Consider the following 25151-nt stretch of genomic DNA (forward strand, 5'->3'; position numbering starts at 1 on the left):
TGATCCTGCAAAAGAACAGTTAAAATGAGTGATTTTTTGTTTTCTTCTTAGACCTTCTCTGCCTCCCTGGAAAGGGCCATGGCTGCCTCACATCTACCAGATTTTATGGAAGAGCTGAACTGTTCTATCTGTTTACACTACTTGAACGAACCTCTTGGAATCGGGTGTGAACACAAGTCTAGCTACGGGTGCCTCTGAGGAAATTGAAAGGAAAGGCCCGGTTGCAGCGCCTGTCTTATGTGGAAGGATATTTACAAGTTAGAGATCCAGGTGTAACCTGCAGCTGGGGATGATGGCTCAGATAGCAAAATCCTCACATGGCAAACTTAAAGAGTAGTGCATGTGAGACAAACCAAGAAAACCTAACGGGTTCTGTGTGATCAATCACATGCCCCTTTGTGAGATGTTTGCTGTCTTGAGAACATGAGTCTCACAGTATTTATCACTGAGAAGGCAAAAGAATCTTTAAGGTAAGATTATTTTTCCTTTCAAAACTCCAGGGATTCATTCTCAATCATTCTTTCCTTAATAGCTTGGGTCTTCAAAGTGGTATATATTCAAATCATTTTTTCATCCCTGACCCATCAACCAGAGAGGCTTGGGAGCCCCAAATGGCTCCATTTTGACAGGAAATAATTTTCACTTTGTAACTCATGCCAATTACGTCATTAATTTAGATTTCTGACTCTGAACTGAAGATCCAAATGTATGAAAAAATTGTAATATTTTGCCTGGCCACTGTGGCTCAGTGGTTGAGCATCTGCTCAGGAACCAGGAGGTTATGGTTGGATTCCTGGTCAGGGCACATGCCCCAGTTGCATGCTCAATCCCCAGTAGGGGGCATGCAGGAGGCAGCCAATTGATGATTCTCATCATTGATGTTTCTACCTCTCCCTCTCCCTTCCTCTGAGAAATCAATAGAAACATAAATAAATAATAAAATAAAGTTTAAAATTTTTATATAAATGGGTGAGAAGATAGAGCAAAAACAAAAGTTATAATGCAAGAATCTCAATATTGCAGAAGACTTCTGTATGAGATACTCTTACAGAATCTAGTCAGAGAAAAGACTGCTGAAATCAACAGCAATTCACACTCATCTTACTGAACATGTGAATACATTTGGGTCACTCTTATTAGAATAGGAATAGAGATAAGTAGGGTGCCGCTTTAGAAAATAAGAAATACATTATATTCTCTAATGATATTTTGGTTCAGGGACAGATTGTTGCTCCCTTCTAGGGGAAGTATAAATTGTATCCTTTTATTTTGTCATGAAAAAAAATCTCAACAGAGAATTGTTTTGAAGGTTAAACTATCAAAGCTAAAGCTAATCTAAGTTCCTTGTTAGGCTCTCGTTCAGATTTAGCAAAGTTATTTTGGTTGAACAGAATTTTTGACCTGTTCTCCATTTCCAACATAAAACGTAGAAATTTCCTGAAGAAAAAAAAATTTTTTTTTAGCCCTATTTGTTTCGCTAATCAGTCATCAAATGATAGTTCACTAAAGTGTCTGTATTAGTTTTATTGCTGTGTGACAAATTACCACAAATTTAGCAGCTTGAAACAGCATCCATTGACCTGGCCGGGTAGCTCAGTTGGTTAGAGTGTCATCCTGATATGCTAAGGTTGCAGGTTCAATACCTGGTCAGGGCACATGTAAGAATCAACCAATGAATGCATAAGTAAGTAGAACAACAAAATCGATGTTTCTGTCTCTCTCCCTTCTTCTCTTTCTCTCTCTTTCAAATCAATCAATAAAAATATTAAAGAAACCACCCAGCATCCATTTATGAACTTACACAGAAGTAGGTGAAGGGTCCAGCATGCCATGGCTGGGTTCTCTGCTTGGGGTCTCATGAGGCTAAAATTAAGGTGTTAGCTGGGATGTGCTCTCACCCGAACACAGTTATGACTCTGAACTTCATTTCCTCAGAGTCAGAACTGTTCCCACTAAAGCCAGACCATTGCTGTTAAACCAAAGAGGGCTTGTTTCTGTGTTGGAATAAGCAGAGGTAAAAATGACCTCTTTTCTTCTGTTGGGTTCTCACCTAGGAGATTATCTTCCTTTAGAAAAAGTAAAACCAAACTAATATGTTTTATTTAAGTAAGCATTGACCTATTATTTACAATAACAAAAGAACAGTTGTATTATCATCGACATTAGCCATAAATGTTTATTCTTTTTTTATAATGATTGATTTTTTTTGTATTTATTTTTGTATTTATTATTTTTTTAATCCTCACCTGAGGATATTTTTCCATTGATTTGTAGAGAGAGTGGAAAAGAGAGGGAAAGACAGAGAGAAACATCGATGTGAGAGAAACACATCGATTCCCCCATCTCTGACCAGGGCCCAGGCCAGGAAAGAGCCTGCAACTGAGGTACGTGCCCTTGACGGGAATTGAACCTGGGACCCTTCAGTCCAATGCTCTATCCACTCAGCCAAACTGTGAGGGCTGTTTATTCTTAAATATTAATGCTTTAAGCAAAATAGCAGTTGAACATATAGACTTATAAGTCTCTTAAAATTGTAGGAAGCAACTAATGGATACTAAGTCCCTGCTTTTAATTGAACAGCCTTGAAGGAAAGGAGCCAGGATAATAACATGCTCAGTCCCCACTGAGTAAGGTGACCAGATTTTAACATTGGTAAAGTGGGACACCATTGACCGGGTGGGGAGGGGGGGGGGGGGGGGGCGGTTCCTTGATTAAAAATTTGGTCTATATGGAGCAACAAAAATTTTCATAGAACGAAAAATAGTATTGTAATATATTTTTTTTAAATTTCAACATAAGTACAATTTACAAATATAATAAATAAAAAATTATGTATAGTATTATTTTATTCTTTGGCATATTTCTCATTTGAGTGAATTTTTTTTAGTAGATTGCTGTCGTTGTTTAAAAGGTCATGAATTTGCCGTAACGTAAGTCATAAGTGTCACTTTCAAGGCCGGCGCTAGACTTTTTGCCGCCACTATAAAATATAAATAATACGAATACTGTCTGCTAAATTTAAGAAAACTTATGTATTTATGAAATAAATAAATAAATTACCTAAATGATCTGAATAGCTGATTTGTAATGACATCACTTGTTTAACTAGCTTACTAGCACGCAGTACGATGTGTATCGTCTGAGAGACAGTTACAAAATGTTTTCGTCGTTGCCAATCCCAAAAAATGCCATTGTTCATTCAGTCCAAACAATGGTGGTCGAATTCTAACAACTGATCAACAATGCGAACTTTGATAAGCAGTTCTCGATAATCAGTTCTCAACAATTATTTGATATTATTAAAGTTTAACATTATAAAATTAACAAAAATAATATAAAACTCATATCCTGGCTAAATAGCCACATGGCCGCCCAAAAACCGTATATTCCCTTCCCGTTCTCCCACCGTTCCCTAGCTTGTCGAGCATTCTTTCCAAAAATCGGGACTTTTTTAAAACGCCGCGGGACGCGGGACAAATTGTTAAAAATCGGGACTGTCCCGCCAAAAGCGGGACGTCTGGTCACCTTACCACTGAGGCTGGTCAGAGACACCCCCCTACTCCTTTCTGAAATGGGATGAGGTAGTCTACTGGACAAAATGAGTCCAGAGTAACAAATAAAACCTCATTTGGTGACAGCCATGTCCATTCCACACAGAAGCTCAGCATGTGCTACCATGAAGCCACTGGTGAGACCTGTGGCTAATGAATGCCATAGGACTAGTAAAAATTCATGAAATAAGCTGTGAGAACCATGACTCATTGATAATTTTGTTCTTTGACAGTAGTGGAAGAAAACATTTCCTCAGGAATTTTTTGAAATCAAGAGCTTTCCTATGTAAAATCTAACACTTTAAAGTGATCTGCACTCCCTCTAAGGTGGTTACTCTAGTCTAGGTCTATAGTGTCGCATGATAAATTATAATGCAGATTTGAGATTTTTTTTATAAATTGGCAAAATATTTGGTTAACATTTAATAGAAATAAGGATGTGTCATGAAACTTGGCTGTGATTCAAATCCCAGATCTGTAATTTTCTGTTCTGAGTGCCCTGGGTCAACTACTTAACCTCTAAATCATCTTTATCAACTGTAAAATGTAGTCTAATACCACAAAACACACAGGATTGTGGGAAATATATAGCAAGAGATTAAAAAAAAAAAAGCTTAGCATGCTATATAGCACTATTTCTAGAATTATCTTAAGTTAAAATATTTAGTCTTCTAGAATTAGTAATATATTATTTACTTAAAATCTAAGAGGGGCTTTAAAAGACTCCAAGGTAGGAGAATTTTGCTTGATATTTTATCAGAATTTTGCTCAATGTTTTACCCTTCATTTCAAAGATTATAAAGTTTTCCTGTCAAAATGAAATCATATGAATTATGGAAGTTCAGGATGGTGAGAATAAATGACTGAGTAATTGATACAAAAGTCTTCATAGAAATTAGCTGCATCAAGCCTTAGAAGAGAAAGGAGGATTGGGTAGAAAAAAAAGTTGAGTAGAAGAGAAGGCTGACCTGGCTATTTGAGGAGATAGGATCGAGAAGAGGGAGTAGGTATGGACTGTTGAGTCTGATAAATGGAAAGGATGTACTTAAAATTCCATTGGGTGGGACCAAGATTTGGAAGATCAGATAGCAGATAGAAGAATTTTCCCATTGTCCTAACCACAGTAAATGGATCACTGTAGTTTGATTAGCAGATAATTGAATGAGGCAATAAAAACCTTCCAGAAGATAGAACTAGAAATTTTGGGAAGCTGTGCAAATTCCTTCTTCAAGAAACTCAACTATGAACTATCTGAAATTGTTCCCTGCTGTCCCCTGACCTCCTATCTGTAAAACATTCCTTAAGCAGTTATTCTCTACTCTTGACTTACTTTTAAATTGATCTTTATTATTGAAAGTATTATAGATGTCCCCTTTTTCCTCCCCACTAACCCCCTCCACCCGGCTCCTAGTATATATGCATATATCTACTCTTGCTATTTTTTATCTATAAATAATGTAATGACAACTTCTGTCTGAAAACATCTAGAAACGAACAATGAAATCAGGCATTGTTTTCTAGTAAAGTATTTAATGGCTTAAGCTAAAGTGATATGGCTAAGGAGAAAATACAATGACATTCTAGGGTAATAGCTTGTAGAAGGCTTCTTTCCTGTGAAATTGTTTATTAAATATGAGGTTTATTTAATATATGTATATGTGTGTGTGTGTATATATATATATATAACTGATTTCATAGAGGAAGAGAGAGAGAGAAACATCAATGAGAATCATCCATCAGCTGTCTCCTGCATGCCCCCTACTAGGGATAAAACCTGCAACCTGGGCATGTACCCTTGACTGGAATTGAACCAAAGACCCTTCAATCTGCAGGCCGATGCTCCATTCACTGAGCCAAACCAGCCAGGACTAAAAATCTTATTCACTATTCTAAGACCTTGGAGAGAGAACACCAAATATTCACCCAACCAAAGAGGTTGGAACTCCTGATCAAGGTCAGCCATTCAGCATTCCCCAGGAGCTCATTACAATGTAAATTGACTCCACCCTGGTTTGTAAAATCAGAGCCTCTAGGGATGGGCCCAGAAATCCCTTTAATAAACTACGAAGATTCTAATGCTTGCTTAAGCCTGATAACCCCTGTCCTAGATTTATTATACGGATATAACTTGAAATTTTACAGCTTTCCTACCTGATGATGAGAGAGCAGCTGTACTGGTAAAAGCTTTTCAATCTCCACTGTTTTCAACTGTTTCTCCTAAAGGAAATACTGAAGATTACAAACAAAGGTGAGCTTCTCTCTGATCATTTTCTTAACCATGGCTTTTATTAATACTTAAACTTGACCTTGGTATTTATGGATGCCTTAAAATGTATACCTACGCAATGCAACAGTGTTAAAGAAAAAGTGAGAAAGCAAGGGCAAAGAAAAAATAAAATTAGGAAGAACAAGTTAAGAGTAGGTATGAGCTTAGACATAGACAACATACTAGGGAGACAAATTATTCTCCAACTTAACTTTCTCTTGGTTTCTGTAAAAGTATTTAATCTCTATCTGCCCTTCTCGGATTTCTCCTTTGTGCTGGTCTGATTTGAGATATATTTTTAAAAAATATTTATTGAACACCTAGTATGTCAGATGTAGACAGGATGTCTGAGGAACTTAGTTTCTGGCAGATGGAGTGAGCAACAAATGTGCCATAGTGAATACAGTTAGAGTGAAAGGAAGTAAGATAATGTGATGTCTGGCCGGGATCCGAAGGACCTCTCTAAGAAGTGGCCTTTGAATGGACAACTGAAGGAAAGGAAGGAGCTTGAAAAACCCGAGAGAAAAGCATTGCTGGGTGAGGCAGCAGAAAAGACACAGAATAATTTGAGGGAAAGCTGTGGGTGAGATTAGATGTAGGGCAGGGAACCATAGCATCTAGAACTCGGTTAGCCATTTGGATTTTATCTTAAATGCAAAGGAAAGTTATTAGAAACCTGATTTAGGTTTTAAAATAGTACTCTGGTTATTGAGGTAAGAGGAGTTGGACAAGAGAATGGGGCAGGGCTGAATGTAAACGAGTCGAAATGATGAAATGATGGCGGTTTAATGACTTAACTTTAAAGTGAGTTGGAGGAAGGAAGGTATAGGTGGAAACCCAAAACTTGTTTTAGATATGTTAATTTGGGGTAGTTAATAGACATTTAATTGCAAATGAGCTGTCTGTGCTGTGTCTAGGTAAAAGGTTATTACTTTGCAGAGTGGTACTTAAAGTTTTAGAAATGAATATGATTACCTAGGGAGACACTGTAGAATTTGAATAAGAAAGTAGGACTGACTTAGAAGTTCAAGAGGATATGAAACCAAAGAAGGGTGCTGAGAAACTGACCAGTAAAGTGGGATGTCAGATATGTGACCTTGATAGCAAAGAAAAGAAAACAATGAAAGGAGGGCCATTGCTCTGCTACATTCATTGCTACTAAGGGCTCAAACAAATAAAGCCAGCAGTGAGGTCAGGATTTAGAAACGTGTTCATTTTTGTGACTGATCATTTCTTTTTAGTGGCATATAACATGTTCAGAGAGTCAAGACAAGGGAACCTACAAGGGAGTTGAAGGACCCAGGAGGTAAAAAAAAAAAAAGAAAGAAAGAAAAAGAATCGGAGCAAATTCAGAGCCAAATCATAAGTAGGAAGAAATATTGCAATTTGCATAAAAACAGGGAGCTGGTGTTTTCAATGTATAAGTATCTCTTGAAATTAATTTTAAAAAGACCAAAAAACTGGGTAGAAGGAAGTGGGTAAAAAACAAAAACAAAACTTAAACCTATGGTTCACAGAAAAAGAAATGAAAAAATTTTTTGAGAATTTGAAAACAATAGCTTTATTCATGATAAAATAAATGCAAACTGAAAATATATCAAGATATAATTTCATAATTTCTGTTTTTTCCAGAACGTGGCTATTATATCTTCTCCAGCATTCCACTTCTCAGAATGTTATTTTAATTTAAGTATATGAATAAAATTTGTGGAGGCGTGACCTCCACAAATACATATTTGGAAAAGTGGAGAGCATTCTAATAGCTCATTAGATAATTGATTTTTTATTCTAAAATCATATCAATAAACATTTTGTCCTCTGTTAAAATCCATTGGTCTGGTCTGTCTTACAAGTTGAAAGCATTTTATCCTTGCATAATTTGCATTGGTCTTTTGAAAAATTTGGTTCAATAAATTCAGTTTTATAGTTGACATATTTCATTAATAGCACCCCCTATTTTATCAAAAAATAAGAATTGGGAAGCTGTCAAGCTTAAAATAGTGGATGCAAGTTTTCCAAAACTTGAATAGTAGATAGGACTTTACCAAAACTAATTTTTGCTTAAAAGCTCAAATTTAATACTCAGTTGTTTACCTTGAAATGACAGGGTCACTTTGTTAGTATTTGAGAAAATGTCTTCCAAGTCATTACATCTAAATAACCACAGTCTGTCCCATTAGCTTCTTCAACTAAAAATGTTCTATGAAAACACATGTCTAGTATGGCTTGCGACTCACACAATCATAGAAAATGCTTTTTCTTGAGATAACCATTTCATTTCCATATGCAGCATAAATGCCTTAGCCACATTCTTCCATTTTGTCACCTAGAATATTAAAATAAATCCTGCACTCAAGGATTGAGATTTAATAGTGTTCTACTTCATCAAGACATAAGGATATTAAGTAAAACAGGCCTTTTATTTTAACTAAGGATGCAAGTATGTAGAGATTTAAAAGTACCATAAATGACCACAGTACTATTTGTTCTACTTCCTTGACTAATGGTAGGACACCAATAGTTTTACCTACCTTCAATTCAGATGTCAACACAGTGAAAAGGCAAATCAAGTCTTGGGAACCACACTTAAAAAACTGCTGCTTTCAGATGTACCCTAAAGGAAAAACAAAACAAAAAATATCACATATGTAGGAGTAATCAACTTCAGGAGTCTAAAAATGATTGACATATCTTAGAAATTAAAAAGAGAGAGAGAGAGAATGAAAGGACAGGAGGTCATGTTGATGTCCAAAAACATTTGGGCAGCCTGGCTGTTGTGGCTCAGTGGTTGAGCGTGGACCTATGAACCAGGGGGTCACGGATCCGATTCTCAGTCAGGGCACATGCCTGGGTTGCAGGCTCCATCCCCAGTGTGGGGCGTATAGGAGGCAGCCGATCAGTGATTCTCTGTCATCATTGATGTTTCTATCTCTCGCTTCCTCTCTGAAATTTATATATATATATATATATATATATATATATATATATATCAACCAAAAAACATTGCACGGAAGAAGTGGAGGGTGGAAGAAGCTAGTAAATCCAGAAATGGGACTGTGGGAGTTCTGAGATCTGTGAGGCTGGTTCGTGTCTGGAGATAATGTCAAAAAAGCTGGTTACAAAGGTGGAATGAGGACAGATGTAAAGAACAAGAGGCTTCTGAGATATTAATACTTGGTGTTATGGTGTCACCTGACAATGGCTGGACATAGGGTTAGACAGGGAAGGGTTTCCCCAAATTCAGTAGGCAATACACTTTAAAATGTAATTAAAGAAGGACACATATGTAACACCTTAATCAATAAAGAAATTTAAAAAATATATAATTAAAATGTTTCCAGGGAAAAGACAGAATTGCTGCTCAGTGGTAATCAGAGGATTGTCTAGAAATGGGAATGACAGCGATTATTGATTTGTTCTATTTTCCTTAATAAAAAAAAGAACATATAGTTCCCCTTTGGTATCTGGGCAAAAATTGTATCTAGTTATTTATTTTGGGGGTCATTTTATATATTTTTTAAACCAACGTCTTTTGAAGGCTGGTTCTCAGGCGGGCCATGTCTTGGGCTTTCGGCGCAAAAAATTCAGAGGCCTCACTTCCGGGAGCAGAGGCCTCACTTCCGGGAGCGTGCGCATGTAGGGGAGCTTGAGAGCCCGCGCCTCCCTGCACGTGAGACAAGTGCGCACTTGCCATTTAAGGAGGCACTGAAAGAGGCCCTCCCTTTCTGGCTCCTGCTGGCGTTGAGCGGGTGGTTCCTTAAATTGGCTCCCAGAATGCCTAGCGCCAGACCATGCCACACCCTAGTCCCGGAAGTTCCTCCATTGCTTATTGTAAAGCACTCTGCCCTTCGATAAGCACCCAGCTCCCACCCCCAACCCCCTTTTTAAAATTCCTTACAGTGAAACGGTATGCTATGTTCTGATTTGTGATTAATTATTAGCCAAGGGCTCAGAATTCCCGGGAAACAGGAGAGAGCCCTTGGATCGAGAACACTGGAGTCACCCTGTGTCTCCTTCGGAAGGTGTGCGCCATCGAGGGCTCCAGGCCATGACCTGCTCTGACGCTTGACTGTGGGCGCTGAGGGTGACCAGCTGTCTGACCAGAACTCTGCCGTTCTCCTCCTGTCCCGGGCGGGCAGTACTCCACATCGGAAACGGCCCCATCTTCGCCCAGGAACACCCGCCGGCATGTCCAAGAGGGCCGGGATGGCCAAGAGGCGCGACCTCCAGCGACGGCGGAGCATCCCAGGAGATGCCGCCTGCAGGGACCACCTGGAACCCCTGCTGCTGTTCTGTGAGGACGACCAGGTCACACTCTGCCGCCAGTGTTTCCTGTCCCAGGAGCATAGGAACCACGTGGTGCGCGGAGTGCATGAAGCTGCGGAGGATTTCAGGGTAAGCTTCCTCCAGATCCCAGGGCCACTCTGGCCCTCTGGCCGCCTCCTCTGATTGATTAACTTATTTGTTTGGGCCACAGATAATAGGAACCTCTAAGACCATTTCCTTGGTTAATACTTATCAAAAAATACTAGACAAATGCCATGTTTGGACCATCCACGTCAAGGCTAAGAAAACTTATAGCCAGGGCTGCTGGCCTTTCGGTTGTCTACGGTTGGGGATCTAACTGCCCTAAAGCAATTGCTTTACCTGGAATTCTGTGATCGATTTCTCTGCAGAAGTTATTTCGGGAGCTGTTGAGCACATTGAAGCAGAAACTTGAAGCTGCCAAAAGCCTATTGGCCGAAGAGCAAGAAAATATGGGGCTGGTTCAGGTCAGTGCTTATCTTGATCCTTAGGGGGAAAACACCTATAATGTTGGGTAGGTATTTAAGATAGGCAAATAATATAAACAAAGTCAAAAGACAAATGACAAAGCAAGAGAAAATATTTGAAATCCATAGGTAGGAAAAGTATTAATTTCTTAGCTTAAAAGTCACTATGTGCCCCTGGCCCGTGTGGCCCCCTACACGGAAGGGTTGTGGTTTCGGTTCCGGTAAAGGGCACATACCTGGGTTGCAGGTTTGCTCCCCACCCCACACTCCCACCACCCTCACCCTCTCGGTTGGGGTGCTTGTGGGAGCAACTAGTTGATGTGTCTCTCTCACATGTTTAGATGATTCTCTTTCTTCCTCTCTCCCTTCCACTGAAAAGCAATGGAAAAAATATCCTCGGGTGAGGATTAACAAACAAAAAAACAATGAAAGACTAGAAACTTAATAGATATATTTCCATTGATTTTTTTAGAGAGAATGGAAGGGAGAGGGAGAGATAGAAACATCGATGTGAGAGAGACACATTGATTGGTTGCCTCCCGTACGTGCCCAAACCAGGGCCAGGGATGGAGCCTGCAACCAGGTCCATGCCCTTGACCAGAATCAAACCCGGAACCCTTCAGTCCTTGTGCTGACACTCCAACCACTGAGCCAAACCAGCTAGGGGTCCTTGTCTTTATTTTTTATTATTATTATTATTATTTTTTAAATATATTTTATTAATTTTTCACAGAGAGGAAGGGAGAGGGATAGAAAGTTAGAAACATCGATCAGCTGCCTCCTGCATACCTCCTACTGGGGATGTGCCCGCAACTGAGGTACATGCCCTTGACTGGAATCGAACCTGGGACCTTTCAGTCTGCAGGCCGACACTCTATCCACTGAGCCAAACCGGTTTCGGCTTTTTTTTTTATTTTTAAATTTTTTTTTATTTTTCTTTGGGTTATGGTTAGGGTTAGGGCTAGGGCTAGGGCTAGGATTACGGTTAGGTTTAGGGTTAGGGTAAGGGTTAGGGTTAGAGTTAGAGTTCAGGGGTCCTTGTCTTTATATTGAAGTTAAAAGTGGAAAAGATTTATGGTCCATCTGTGGTGTTTAACCTGAAGTCCATCATCTGTATCTGTGTTTCAGGCAGAGGAGCAGAATTTTAAAGAGATGGTTAAATCTGAATATAAGATGATGATCCGGTTGGTGATTGAAGAGAATGAGATGAACTTCCAAAACCTGCAAGGGTACACATTCAACCCACACTTGAGAGAAGCCAATTGGAGTCCGCTGATGAAGTTGACTGCAGAGTTAGAGGAGAAGTACCAGGAAACACTACAGGTGAGATGTTGAAAGTGGCATCCTTAAAATATTAGGGAAATGACAGACAGAAGAGCTGAGCATGTCAATTCCAGAATAAGACATCCAGTGATGTATGAAAAGGTTGTATAAATTCACCCAGCAATTCTGTTTCTGAGAATGTACTGCAAATATACTTACATGGGTATAAACAGACACATGGGTACGGGAAGGCTGTAAAATGATTTCCGTCTAGAGCCTGGTTTAGAGGTAGTCTTTGAAGTCAGGTTGATGAGGTTCCTATCTGGGGTCTGCTATTTTACCGGCCACTATATGTCCTTGGAAGTTACTCAACCTCGGACTTGGTTTTCTTAGCTGTAAAGTGAGGATAATAATGGCCCTTGGTTGACAACACTGATGTGAGGATTGAGTGTGTGACAGTTTACATGAGCTTTTAAAATAGTGTTTGTACTTTTTGTGCACTGGATAAGTGTTAGGTATTATTACTGCTATCATATTTATTGACAGCAACAGATTAGATGCAACCTGTATCAGTATTGGACTTAGGAAATAAATGTATATACATAAAAAGGAATGCTCTTTAGCATTTAGAAAAGATACCATGTCTCTGTGTATGGATAAGGAATTCCCTCCAAGAACATACTAATCAGGAAAAAGCAAGTTGTCAGGTCAGCAATACATTATTTGTGTTCTTTAAGAAAAATAGCAGGCGCGTGTGCTTTGTGCCTAGGTGGAGCATCTTTGCAGGGATAAAAAGGAAACTGATATCAGTTGCTTGATTAATTCTTATTGATATTTGATTTTTTATTCATATCTTAATTTTAATTAGAAGGAAATAGGAAATTTTCAGACAAAACGGCAGAGTAAAAAATAATCTGTTTTATGTCCAGGTTGTTATCTGAATAAGTGGACGACACACACACTTTCCATGTCAACATAAATGTATTGTGTTAAAGAGTGAAGTTTCTATCAAAGTGTCCTGCTTGACCCAGGGATGTCCTGGGGCGGCAGGCAGGAAAGTGTGGGTTTTAAAAGATGGTTGACTGAGCAAGTAAGAGAAATCACTGGTTGTCAAGTAGTAATAAGGAGATGCTTCTGCAGAGACTGAACCGTCTGGGGAGAGAGAACGTGAATAAACTGCAGGAGAGTGAAGTCAGGCTCTATGAACAGATCGTCAGCCTCCACGGTGTCACTGCCGAGCTGGAGAAGAAATGTGGGGAACCCTCCTTAGTGTTGCTCAAGGTAAGAGTCTAGAAGAAACCTTCATTGCAATATTTGAGAAATGAGAAGTGAGCTGCACTCATTAGGGGTCAGTTCTAGATCACAATGTCCAGTGATTTGCAACTGCTGAAAGCTGTTGAGCGATTTTCCATTCATCAAAAGCATTATGAATCGTCATAAAATCAGAGTATAGCATAGAGCTACTTCATAACATGAATTCTCCCCTTAAAATTATTAATAGTAAGTTCGAATTGAGAGGTCTCTTAAATATGTAAATAATTGGTTAGTCAAATTATGATATACCTATACAATGGAATGTTCTGCCACCATAAAAAAAAAGAATGAAGAAGCTCTATGGCCACTAAAAAATTATCTCCAAGATACCTGGTTAAGTGAAAAAAAGAGGCAGAACCGCTTTTTGTTTGGTTTTAGAGAATATGTATATACATATAGACTTATGCTCATTAACATTCAGACTATCTCTGGCAAAATAAACACCCACTTTAATCAGTGGTAACCTTGGGAAATGAGAGTGATATTTATTTGTATAGTACATTTTTAATTTTGTATGGTAACCTGCATTACCTTTTCAACACATACTATCTTTTGAAGACTATCCATATTTCCCTGCCAGGCCCATATTTGCAATGTAGGTGCTCTTATTTGAGAAGCCCTTACACATAAACCCTCAGGTTCCATTCTAGAGCCAAGCTAGTTCCAAAGAGCACAGGTAGGTGTGACTCAGTTTCGCTCAATTCCTGACCTGGCTCCAACCACCCTCCCTAGCCTAGCAGACCTGTTCACATGTTCCACCCTGGCCACCCCCAGCATAGAAAGCAAATAGATGGGCTGAATTGAGATGAGTATCCTGTATAATAATACTAGTGGCCCGGTGCATGAAATTCAGTTCCTCAGCCCAGCCTGCACCTTCTCCAATCTGGGACCCCTCGAAGGATGTCCTACTGCTGGTTTGCAGGGATCAGGCCTAAATCAGCAGTCAGACATCCCTCTCGCAATCCAGGACTGCTGGCTCCTAACCGCTCGCCTGCCTGCCTGCCTGCCTGCCTCTGCCTGATTGTCCCTAACCCCACTGCTTGCCAGCCTGCTCGCCCCCAAATACCGCCCCCCCCCCGCCAGCCTGATCACCCCCAGCTCCTTCCCTCCCCCGCCCGTGCCAGTGTGCTCACCCCCAACTGCCCCCCCTGCTGGCCTGCTCGCCCCCACCTCCTCTCCCCACTGGCCTGCTTGCCCCCAACTGCCCCCCTGCTGGCCTGCTCACTCCAAACTGCCCACCCCCTGCTGTCCTGATCACCTCCAACTAACCCCCACTGATGGCCTGCTTGCCCCCAACTGGCCCCCCTGCGGGTCTGCTTACTCCCAACGGCCCCGCCCCCCACCAGCCTGATCACCCACAACTGCCCTCCCCTCTTGGCCTCTAACCGCCTCTACCTCGGCCCCACCACCATGGCTTTGTCCAGAAGAACGTCTGGAAGATCTCCCAGTCTCATTAGCATAGTACCCTTTTATTAGTATAGATAATACAAGGTTAATATGCAAATTGTCCCCTCAGGGGTTCGACCAGGAGACCCAGAGTTCGATCGCTCGCTATGATGTGCGCTGACCACCAGGGGTCTGTGCAGAACATGGCAGGTGACCAGCAGAGGCAGCGGGGCGCCTAGGGAAGGAGGAGGCAAGGAGGCGAGGAACTGGGGAACCGGGGAACCAACAGGGAACCACATGGTGGCAGCACTCAGGTGGCGAAGAAGGAGTAGGCAGGGAGGCAGGGAACCTGATCCTCCCTGATCACCAGCCAGGCCTAGGGACCCTACCCTTGCAGTTCTGAATAAGATGGCTGAGTTGAGGTATAGAAAATATTTCTCTTAGGAATATAGCAATAAAGAGTTTTTTCTGACTTTTCCTATTCAATGTTAAAATTTGATACCTGAGAATTAGCATAATGAAACTGAAGAAACTACATGGAATTGGGTCTCATTATTAAAAGATATTTTCATGGGCATAACTCACAAAGTGCTTAGCTCAAATACTCACTAGTGTCTCCTTTTTTCCCCACAGGATGCACGAGCTTTGGAATTGTAAGTTTTCATTTTGGAAAAATATATTTGGGTCAGAATCAGGGAATAATGTGTGAGCACACGTGGGTAGAGATGTTGTGGTAGGAACAGGGAGGTCATGTAATCATGTAATGAGATCATTCTGTGGGTGCAAGGCCCTGGGGTCCCCCACATAACTGAGATTGTCCTTTCTTTATAGGAGTGGTGTTTCACTACTGTGTCAGGGCCTAGAGCCCGCGCGAATCACAGACCCGAGTTTATGCCGAACGCCAGGACCGAGCAAAATGCTGGAACTGTTTCAAAGTAAGTTGATGCATCTGTTGTTACATCCTACTATAAATAAAAGTAAATTCCAGATAGCTTAAGGATATAAAAGATTGGAGAGTTTAATATGCTTACACACATTAGATAACTATCAAAATAATTGCAGGCAGATTCTACTACTTAAATTTTTTTAACTTCTAGGGGGGGAAATGTCAACATATCTCCTATCTCCATAGTTCTGTCTTTTCCTGAATGTCCGGTCAATGGACTGGACATGGCCTTTTGAGTCTGTATGTGGCCTTTTGAGTCTGGCTTCTTTTCACTTAATGTAATGCATTTGAGGCACATCCTAGTTTGTTATGTGTATCTACATGTATCAGTGGTTTGTTCTTTTTTGTTGTCGTGTGATATTCCATTGTATGAATATACCACAGTTTATTCATGGATGCTTAAGTTGTTTCTAACTTTATGCTATAAAAAATTGCTTACAGATTTTTGTGTGGCTATGACTTCATTTCTTTTGGTTGAATATCTATGTCATTTTGCATTCTTACTAGTAAAGTATGAGAGATTCAATTGCTCTACATCCTTGCCAGGATTTGGTTGTTTTTTTTAAGAGCTAACCTAATAAGCATATACCAGTATATCACTTTGATTTAATTTGCATTTCTGAACTGACTAATGATATTGAGCATATTTATATATGTTTATCAACCCTTTATCATTGCTCTTTTTTGAAGTATACTATATTTATTAACATATTTCACATTTTAAAAATTATGTTGTGTGTTTTTTTTACCGAGTTTTGTGATGTCTTTATATATTCTGATCATGAGTCTTTAATCGGGTGTGTTTTGCAAGATTCCTCCTAGTCTGTGGTGTATATTTTCATTTACCTAATAGTGTCTTTCAAAGAGAAGTTTTAGGAGTAAAGACAGTGTCTTCAACAAATGGTGTTGGCAAAACTGGACAGACACATGCAAATAGATGAAACTAGACCACCAACTTACACCATACACAAGAATAAACTCAAAATGGGTAAAATACTTAAATGTAAGGCATGAAACCACAAAAATCTTAGAAGAAAACATTGGCAGTAAATTCTCAGACACCTCACATTAGCAGAATTTTTGCAGATACATCTCCTAGGGCAAGAGAAACAAAGGGGGGAAAAAAACCAAAGGACTCATACAACTCAACAAAAGGAAGACAGACAATCCATTTAAATGGGCAGATGACCTGAAAAGACATTTCTCCAAAGAGGACATACAAATAAATGGCCAAGAGACATGAAAAAAATGCTCAAAGTCACTAATCACAGAGAAATGCAAATTAAAATCACAATGAGATATCACCTCACACCTGTCAGAATGGCTATCATTAAAAAAATCAACAAACAAGTGCTGGGGAGGATGTGGAGAAAGGGGAACACTAGTTCAAAGCTGGTGGGAATGCAGACTGGTGCAGCCACTATGGCAAACAGTATGGGGTTTCCTCAAAAAAATTAAAAATGAAACTATCTTATGATCTGGTGAGTCCACTTCTGGTAATATACCCTTAAGCAAAAGTTACTTTAGAGTCTGTTTCTGGTCATTTTTTTTTTTTATTTTTTAAAATTCACATTTTATTTAGAGTGCCTTAGTTTTTCCTTAATGTCCTTTTTCTTTTTTTATATATTTTTTATTTCAGAGAGTGGGGAGAGAGAGAAACATCAACGATGAGAGAGAATCATTGATAGACTGCCTCCTGGATGCCCCCTACTGGGGGTTGAGCCTGCAACCCAGGCATGTGCCCTTGACCGGAATCAAACCCGGGACCCTTCAGGCTGCATGCCAACGCTCTGTGGACTGAGTCAAGCCAGCTAAGGCTGTTCCTGGTAATTTTAATATTTGATTTGAGTTCTTCAGATTTATTTCTGCTAGTCTCACTCAATAGTGCTCCCTTACTTCATAAGTATGTATTTAATGATTTTTTAATAGGTAAGCTTTCTTTTTTCCTTAGATATTAATTTTAGAAATTTTTTGAGGACAAGGGTGTGCATTCTTCAGAAAGAATTTGCCTTGGTTTCTGCCAGTCTTCTGGAAATACTAAGAGCCTGGGGCAACTTGAAACTTAAAATTCAAGGTTTTGTGGCTTTTAAGACCACCCTAATAATGACATGCATTGGGGCTTCAAGTCCAGAGATTTAAGTTCATTTGGCCATAAAACTTGCTACTGGATTAGATGTTAAAGACATTAAGAAGTAAAGAACTATTCCAGGTTTATGGCTTGAGCAACTAAAGTATTAAGTGTGCTATTAACTGAAAAAGTAGAACGGGGAAAGGGAGAGGTTTGGGAGTTCCATTTTGGTTGTAGTATGTTTGAAAGGCCTGTGTATGTTCAACTGGTATTTGGCAACTAATATATGGAGTAAGTCATGGACTTAGAGAAGATATTTAAAAGTGAGGCTAGATGAAGTCACATTAGGGGAAAGAGTACAAGAAGTAAAAAGGGAGAACCAGGACTAAGCCATGAGAAATTACTATATTTTAGAGTCTGAACAGAGAAAGATAAGAGAAGGAACAGAGATATGAAAGCAAGTATCACTGTCATTCAAGTAAAAGAAATCATATTGAGTTTTCTTATTCTCAGCTTGATTTTTCTGGCAGATTCTCACAGGTTTTCTAGCCCCTGCTAATACCTTCTCTTTTGATTTACTCACCAACAAGGGCCAGTTGGCAGCAATTTCTAGGCATCCATGTCACTCTGCTGATATGTAAATGAGGAGGGCAATTCAGTCACAGAAATCAGCTGTTTTATTAGGAGACTCCTGTGCCTCTGGTTGTTCTGGACTTGGAGAAGATCTGTAGGGGACTAGAGTTGGATCGTAGGTGGTATCTGGCTAGGAATGGATGCCAGGACATTTAGTCCATTAGCATTTGTTCTACCTCCACAGATACATTGCATCTCCTCCCATTGTCTTGTTGTTTTTCCTCTGTGATGTCCTTTCTTGAAACAAAGCTTAGAGGTTCCTTTTCCTGGACTCTCCTAGATTTCCTCTCCCATATCTATCTCTGGAACTTGTACCCACTCATTGAGAAGCCCCTGCATGTTAGAAATGATCATTTTTTGGCATTGGCTTTGATGAACCTCTATGTTACTCAAATTTCTCTCTCCCTGCAGGACCTATAACTTTGGATCCCAAAACAGCTAATTCTTGTCTTGTCCTATCTGAGGATCTGAGAAGTATAAGACTCGGAAATGTCCAGCAGGAGGTACCTGGCAACCCAGAGATATTTGACTTCAGTGCTTCTGTGTTGGGTGTGGAGAGCTTTACCTCAGGGAGGCATTACTGGGAGGTGGATGTGGAAAAGGCAACAAACTGGCAGTTGGGTATATTTGAAGACTCTGCCGCCAGACTCATGCACAAAGGTAAAATCTTACTCATGGGATCCAGGATGGGAACCAAATATACCTTTTGGGTCTTTCCTCCTTTAAAAGGGATCTACTTGGAAGAGCAGATACACAAAGTTGGAGTTTTTCTAGACTATAAGTATGGGCAGATATCATTCTATGATGTGACAAAGAGACTCCTCATTTATAATTTCTCTGGTCTTGTCTTCAAAGGAGCTCTCAGGCCTGTTTTTTCTCTTTGTTCCCCAAATGAAGGCACAAATTCAGACTCTCTTAGCATCTGCCTCCCTGATGTTTTCATGGTGTGAAATCTAAAACCACAAGATGCTCAAAAGTGTAGGGTTTGACTTGGTAAAATAATTTATATTAATTAATATAATAAAAGATTTATTGTGCTTAAGCTGGACCACAGTTCAATACCCTAGAGCTTTTGCATTCATTGTGCTTTTCATATCTCTTTACTGTAAGAGGCTACCTTCAAGCTGAGTCTTAACTGAAGGACCCCATACTAATTAGAACAACAAAGGCATAGACAGTATAAGATTGGGAAATTAGAGAAGTAATATAGTCTGGTATCCTTACCTTTCCTTTGGGAGGAAAGACCCAAAAGGTATATTAGGATTAGGTTGAAGGCTCTAGAGATATTTTTGAAAATAGCATTAGATATAATTAGGACTTTAGATTTGAGGATATCATCACAGTTACTTGTTACCTAATACTGACATTGAGGCATCCTATTACTGACAGTGTGAAGACTATAACACTTATTCCAAATGGAGAACAACTTAATTTTCCTGAATATTTTATATGAGGGAGGAGGAGGCATTGCTAAGAAATGTGAATATTTTACAATTATTTTGCTTTTATATATATATTTTTTTATTGATTTCTGAGAGGAAGAGAGAGGGAGAGCTAGCTGATCAATGAGAGAGAATCATTGATCAGCTGCCTCCTGCATGCCTCATACTGGGATTGAGCCTGCAAGCAGAGCATGTGCCCTGACAAGGAATCAAACCATGACCTCCTGGTTCATGAATCTATGCTCAACCACTGAACCACACTGGCCGGCCTAGTAATCTACATTTTTACAAAAATATTAGATTTTGTAAAAGAAGCCTGATAGTTCAATGCTTTGAAACTCATTTGTGGTATTGTCTTATAATGCTCTCATCTTTTCTATTTGACAATCCATTGAAAAACATTTTTTGTACAGCCTTGTCAGGAATGGTTATACAGTTCTTAGAAGGGTGTGACAACAAATTTATAGGGAGACTTTTATGTGAAAAACTTAATATTGTATATCCCTTAATATTTTATTTCCCTTAATATTTTTAATAACCTGTAAGTATGTATCAATCTTATTAAAACTATGTAGCTGTTAAGTATTTAGTAAGTAACAAGGGTAAGGAACTCAATCTGGATCATCCTATCAAAAATCAAGCTCTGTCTTGAATCCTGTTGCATAGGAACCTGTTATGTAAGCATGACAAGTAGGACGGTGGTCCCATTTTATTGACATTTCCTAAAAATGCAAACCAATTTCTTCAGGAAGTGAAGGCAACATATTAGTTATACTTCTCTCTGGATAAAAGGGACAAAGGCAATTATAAGAAAATTGCTTCTGTTGGGATATGTATGGGAAGGCATAAAGTCTTAATTACTTGTGTTTTGGGGACAAATTTTTAATCAACCTTTGGAATTCTCAATTTTTCTTTTTAAATATCTGGATTGTGTGTGTGTGTGTGTGTGTGTGTGTGTGTGTGTAAAGATGTAGCTTTAGAAAATGCATTTGTACATCTTCACACCCAATCACAAGAAGACATGGGGGTAAAGTAACCCTGATCTGAGGATTGGGGATTGGGTCAGCGGAGTGAGTTTGAAGTGAGATAATTACTATGATCACTAAGATTAAAAACTCAAAACATGCCCTACCTGGTTTCGTTCAGTGGATGGAACATAGGCCTTTGGACTGAAGGGTCCTGGGTTCAATTCCCATAGGGGGTGTGGAGAAGGCAGCCAATCAGTGATTCTCTGTCATCATTGATGTTTCTATCTCTCCTCCCTTCCTCTCTGAAATCAATAAAAAAATATATTTTAAAAAGTTTTAAGGAAAAAAAAAACACACCACAAAACAATGGCTCTCAGACCCTTTTCCAATTTCCTAAGGAAAAAGAAACTGATGATTTATTATATAGAGCAATGTAAAAAATTTTTGATAATTGTCTGTATGGTACTAAATCTTTACCCTCATTTTATATCAAAATTTCTCCTGCCTTTGCAACTTGACTGTTAACTATTTTCCCCAACTCAGAAACCAAAAGAGAATACAGCCTTCCCTTTCAATGTCAATCTAGGACATTGTCTAACAAACAAAGATTACTTAAATTTCCTATGAAACTGTACTTGCGTTTGACTTTGGTATTTACCATTTGATGAGAACCCTCGCACTGTGATGTTAACTTGAAGAATTAACTGTAGAGAAAAATATTCCCAAAGGTTTTGTTTTTTATTTTGCCCTGTCGGGTATTAACCAGTTTTGTATCTAACCTATGAAATCTTATTTTAACGTTCTTTTATAGTCCTGATGATCTGAATAAACTGCTTGTCATTATTCTTGGAACCAATTTTATTCCTTGCCTGGATCCCTAGCCAATTCCTGAGTTGAATAAAATCTTTGACACATGTTCATCTTATTTGTATGAGGATTGTTTTTAAGCCTTTGAAAATAATATTTTGACACAGCCTACTGACCTATCGAATGATGATATCCATTGCATCCTTCCAGTCAAAGACTTTGCCCATGCAGTTCCCTGTGCTTTAGTTATCACTCCTCTTTTTGCTACCTCTGGTTCATTCTGTAGGTCTTCCTTTAAGTGTCAGTCCTCCTTGGCATACTTAACAAGAGTGAGTCCTGGGTGATCATTGCAGTGATTGCAGCTTCTTGTTACGCAAAGCACAGTTGCAGTTTTACACCAGTATTTGGGTGCGCACTTGATTGCTTTCCCCATTTGACTATAAATCAATGAGAGTATGAACTGTGCCTGTTTTTGTTTTTTATCTTCTGATGTTAAATAGTCCCTAGCACATACTTCCTTTCAATATGTACTCATTAAGAATTGGGGGTGGCGGGGGGAGCAGTAAGTGTGGTAAATTATAGGACTGGGCAGGTGATGGTAGAGTATCCAAGTCCTGCAGGGGAGATATGCTAAAAGGTGAGTAAGACTATGCAGATGAGCCTGGCTGGCATGGCTCAGTGGTTTAAGTATCAACCTATGAACCAAGAGGTCAAGGTTCGATTCCTGGTTAGGGCACATTCTTTTGGTTGTGGGTTCAGTCTCCAGTGGGGGCATGCAGGAGGCAGCCAATCAGTGATTCTCTCTCAGTGATGTTTCTATTTCTCCCTCCCTCTCTCTGAAATCAATAAAAAAGAACAAATACTGAAACAACATCAGTGTTTGTTAGCTTAAAAAAAAACAAAACCCTTTGCATGTGATGTTTTTTGGCCAAGGCACATTTAAGTAAAACTAGTTTCATTCTGTAGTTCTAACTTGGAAATAGTGCTCTACAAATGTGAAGTGAAGTCAAGTTGTGAGAGTCTTGATAGCTGAAGTACTGATGCACCTCTGGGTTAAGAACTGAGGGAAAGCCATCGCTGGTTTGGCTCAGTGGAATAGAGCATCGGCCTGTGGACTGAAGGGTCTCAGGTTTGATTCCAGTCAAGGGTATATTCCTGGGTTGCAGGCTTGATTCCCAGTGTGGGGCATGCAGGAGGCAGCTGATCAATGATTTCTCATCATTGATTCTATCTCTCCCTTTCTGAAATCAATAAAAATATATTAAAAAGAATTGAGGGAAGGCTCAAAGCTCCTACCCATCTGGACTCATACCTTCATTTAAGAATCAGACCAATCTGTCTGAAATTGGTGAAGAGAAGGAAAGGTAAGTGACCTCACTGCAGTTGATTTTTTGATCTTTTGTAAAGCAAGAAAGATAAAGAGGAAGAATTTACGGGTAAGTACGTTATTTGAAGCTTTGATTTCTTGGATTTTCTGAGTTCCTGGTACAGTGAAGCACATAGATGGGGGTGGAGAGAAGATGCAGAAGGTTGCATTTTAGTTGTCTTGACAATTCGGGAAGTATGCAAGAGAACAGGGACACTTGCCCTGGAGAGAACCAATGTGAGATGGGAATTTACTCCATTTGAGAGGAAGGAATGCTCTGCAGTAATAGATGAATGCAGTAAAATTACAAAAATACTCCATATTAAAATAATTTGTGCTTCTGCTGTCTGCAAGGTAAGGTTCCAAATGCATGTTATGTATGACCTCACTACCTAACTCTTTTCATTCTAAGAGGTATATGCTTTTTATTTTTAATTTACCAAGACAAACATGCTAAAAGTCACTGGGTAGTGATACAAACTCATGAACAAACAGGCTATTCTTTCCACCTACATGGATTGTATCCCCCCCCGAAGGTATGCAAGCAGTGAGATAACAGGTTGACTGGAGGGAAAGGTGGGGGAAGTTGAGGCCTGGTATGGATGTGAAAGTAAAATTCACATTTTTCAAAAGAAGAGGTTGATGGAGACAATGTGAAATTATTTTCATGAAATATCTTTTATGTATTTGTATAAAAAGACCCTCTTAGTTAAAAGTTTAAAATCTTATGTGAATGTCTTTTCTAAATGAGTATTTTAATCAGCTCTGTGTTCATCCTAACAAACACTCTAATCAGCTACAGATTACTGCACTGTGTTTCTTGTTTCAGATAGGAGAACTATGTGGCCCTTCCAGGTGCTTAGTAGATACTAGTAGATCTTCTAATTGAAAAAGGGGGTGGATATGAGGGTCTAAGGTTACTGATTGCAGTTCCTCTTTTGTTCTTTGGCCTGTGAAATTTCTGAAGCTAAAAGCTATTGCTGTTGAGATTCAGAACTTGCATTTTCATCCAGGGACTATGAATGTGCATTTTCCTCTGAGAATATACTATCCTTTATTCATTGTGGACTTAGAGTGATTGTTCTGGAGAGAAAGGCATAGATACTAGCTTCCTGAGTCTATAGTAATTTGAGGAACTGGAGATGTGTGACACACTTTATCTCTTTTAGGCCAGACCCTCTTTGTAAAAACTTAGGAAAAAACTTGCGGCTATCCATCAAGAATGTCTTCCTCACCCCTAATCTGAGCCAATTACATTTCTAAATGTGCCATCCTTTTAGGCGTCCCATTTTTTGTATAAGCTTCATGGGTTCACTTTATTTGAATTTACTTTAGAATCATCATTGACTCCTTTATTTTGCTCTCATTCTACATTCAATCCATTAGCAAGTACTGTTAACTCTACCTTCAATGTATATCAAAATCCAAACTTTTTTTTACTATCTTTCCTCTTTCTTATCACACTAGTCCAATCCCCTGTCTTTAATTTAGACTACTGTGCAGCCTTCTCTCTGGTTTTGCTTCTCCCCTAGTCCCCCACAATCTACTCTCCACAAAGAAAGTCCTTTCCAGAACATTCTATCCAAACCTATCCTCACTTTCATTCCTTTAACTCTTACCCTACAGTATTTTCTATATAGCATACATTATTACCTGAATTAGTATTACACAACTAATACTGTTTGTCTTCCCTCTCTGGAATGTAAACTCCATGATGGTAAGGGCTTTGAATAAATGGTGAACAAGGCAACCAAAAAGTATTAAGTGGTCACTATATACCAGGTATTTTACATCAGAACAAAACAAAGATTCCTGACAACCCAGCTGGTATGGCTTAGTGGTTGAGCATCAACCCATGAAGATTCCTCACATCAGTGAGCAGATGAGGGATGAGACAGTTTGGAGCTTTGGAGTACAAACTTGACTAAGGAACTCTTGAAAAATTTTTTTATTTTTTGTTTTAAGAAAGCAGCTGCTAGTGAAAGACTTCTCTAGTGTCATTTTGTCATGATCCAGTGGCCAAGTTTTGCCAAATATATATGATTTCAAAAATCAGAACTGAATATTTTCTAACTCAAGAGCAGACTAGCTTTCTGCCTCAGATATAAATCCTGAGATGTATTCACAGGAGGTGGATGTTTAGCCTAATTTACTTCAAATAAAAGGGAAGACAATCCACTGGTGTGATGAGGGTTAAACCTTTTCAGCCATCAAGAACAGATTATATTTGTTTACACATGCACAGCAGTTATTCTAGTTGCATGGATGGAATAGAGTAATGCTGTCCTTAGGAGTGAAGGTCATATAAAACATCTGGTAAAGAGAAGGCTCTAGATACTCAGATAAACATAAACCATTACAGGTTAAGC

At 39.3% G+C, this 25151-nt stretch overlaps 1 protein-coding gene and 1 long non-coding RNA gene across 2 annotated transcripts; both read left to right on the forward strand.

Annotated features, from left to right (window-relative positions):
- The first annotated feature begins 393 nt into the window (after positions 1-393).
- LOC129150123 (uncharacterized) lies at positions 394-7522 on the forward strand. Its single transcript, XR_008556854.1, has 3 exons — positions 394-470; positions 5694-5799; positions 7450-7522. It is a non-coding gene; the product is annotated as an uncharacterized LOC129150123 (long non-coding RNA).
- A 2501-nt stretch (positions 7523-10023) lies between these two features.
- On the forward strand, positions 10024-19149 carry TRIML2 (tripartite motif family like 2). Its single transcript, XM_008146263.2, has 7 exons — positions 10024-10212; positions 10494-10589; positions 11718-11912; positions 12993-13133; positions 15186-15205; positions 15384-15487; positions 18611-19149. The coding sequence occupies exons 1-7, from the start codon at positions 10024-10026 to the stop codon at positions 19147-19149; spliced, it is 1284 nt and encodes a 427-aa protein (XP_008144485.2).
- The last annotated feature ends 6002 nt before the right edge of the window (positions 19150-25151 follow it).

The sequence above is a fragment of the Eptesicus fuscus genome, chromosome 8 (assembly GCF_027574615.1).
Source record: "Eptesicus fuscus isolate TK198812 chromosome 8, DD_ASM_mEF_20220401, whole genome shotgun sequence".
NCBI classification, from domain to species: domain Eukaryota; kingdom Metazoa; phylum Chordata; class Mammalia; order Chiroptera; family Vespertilionidae; genus Eptesicus; species Eptesicus fuscus.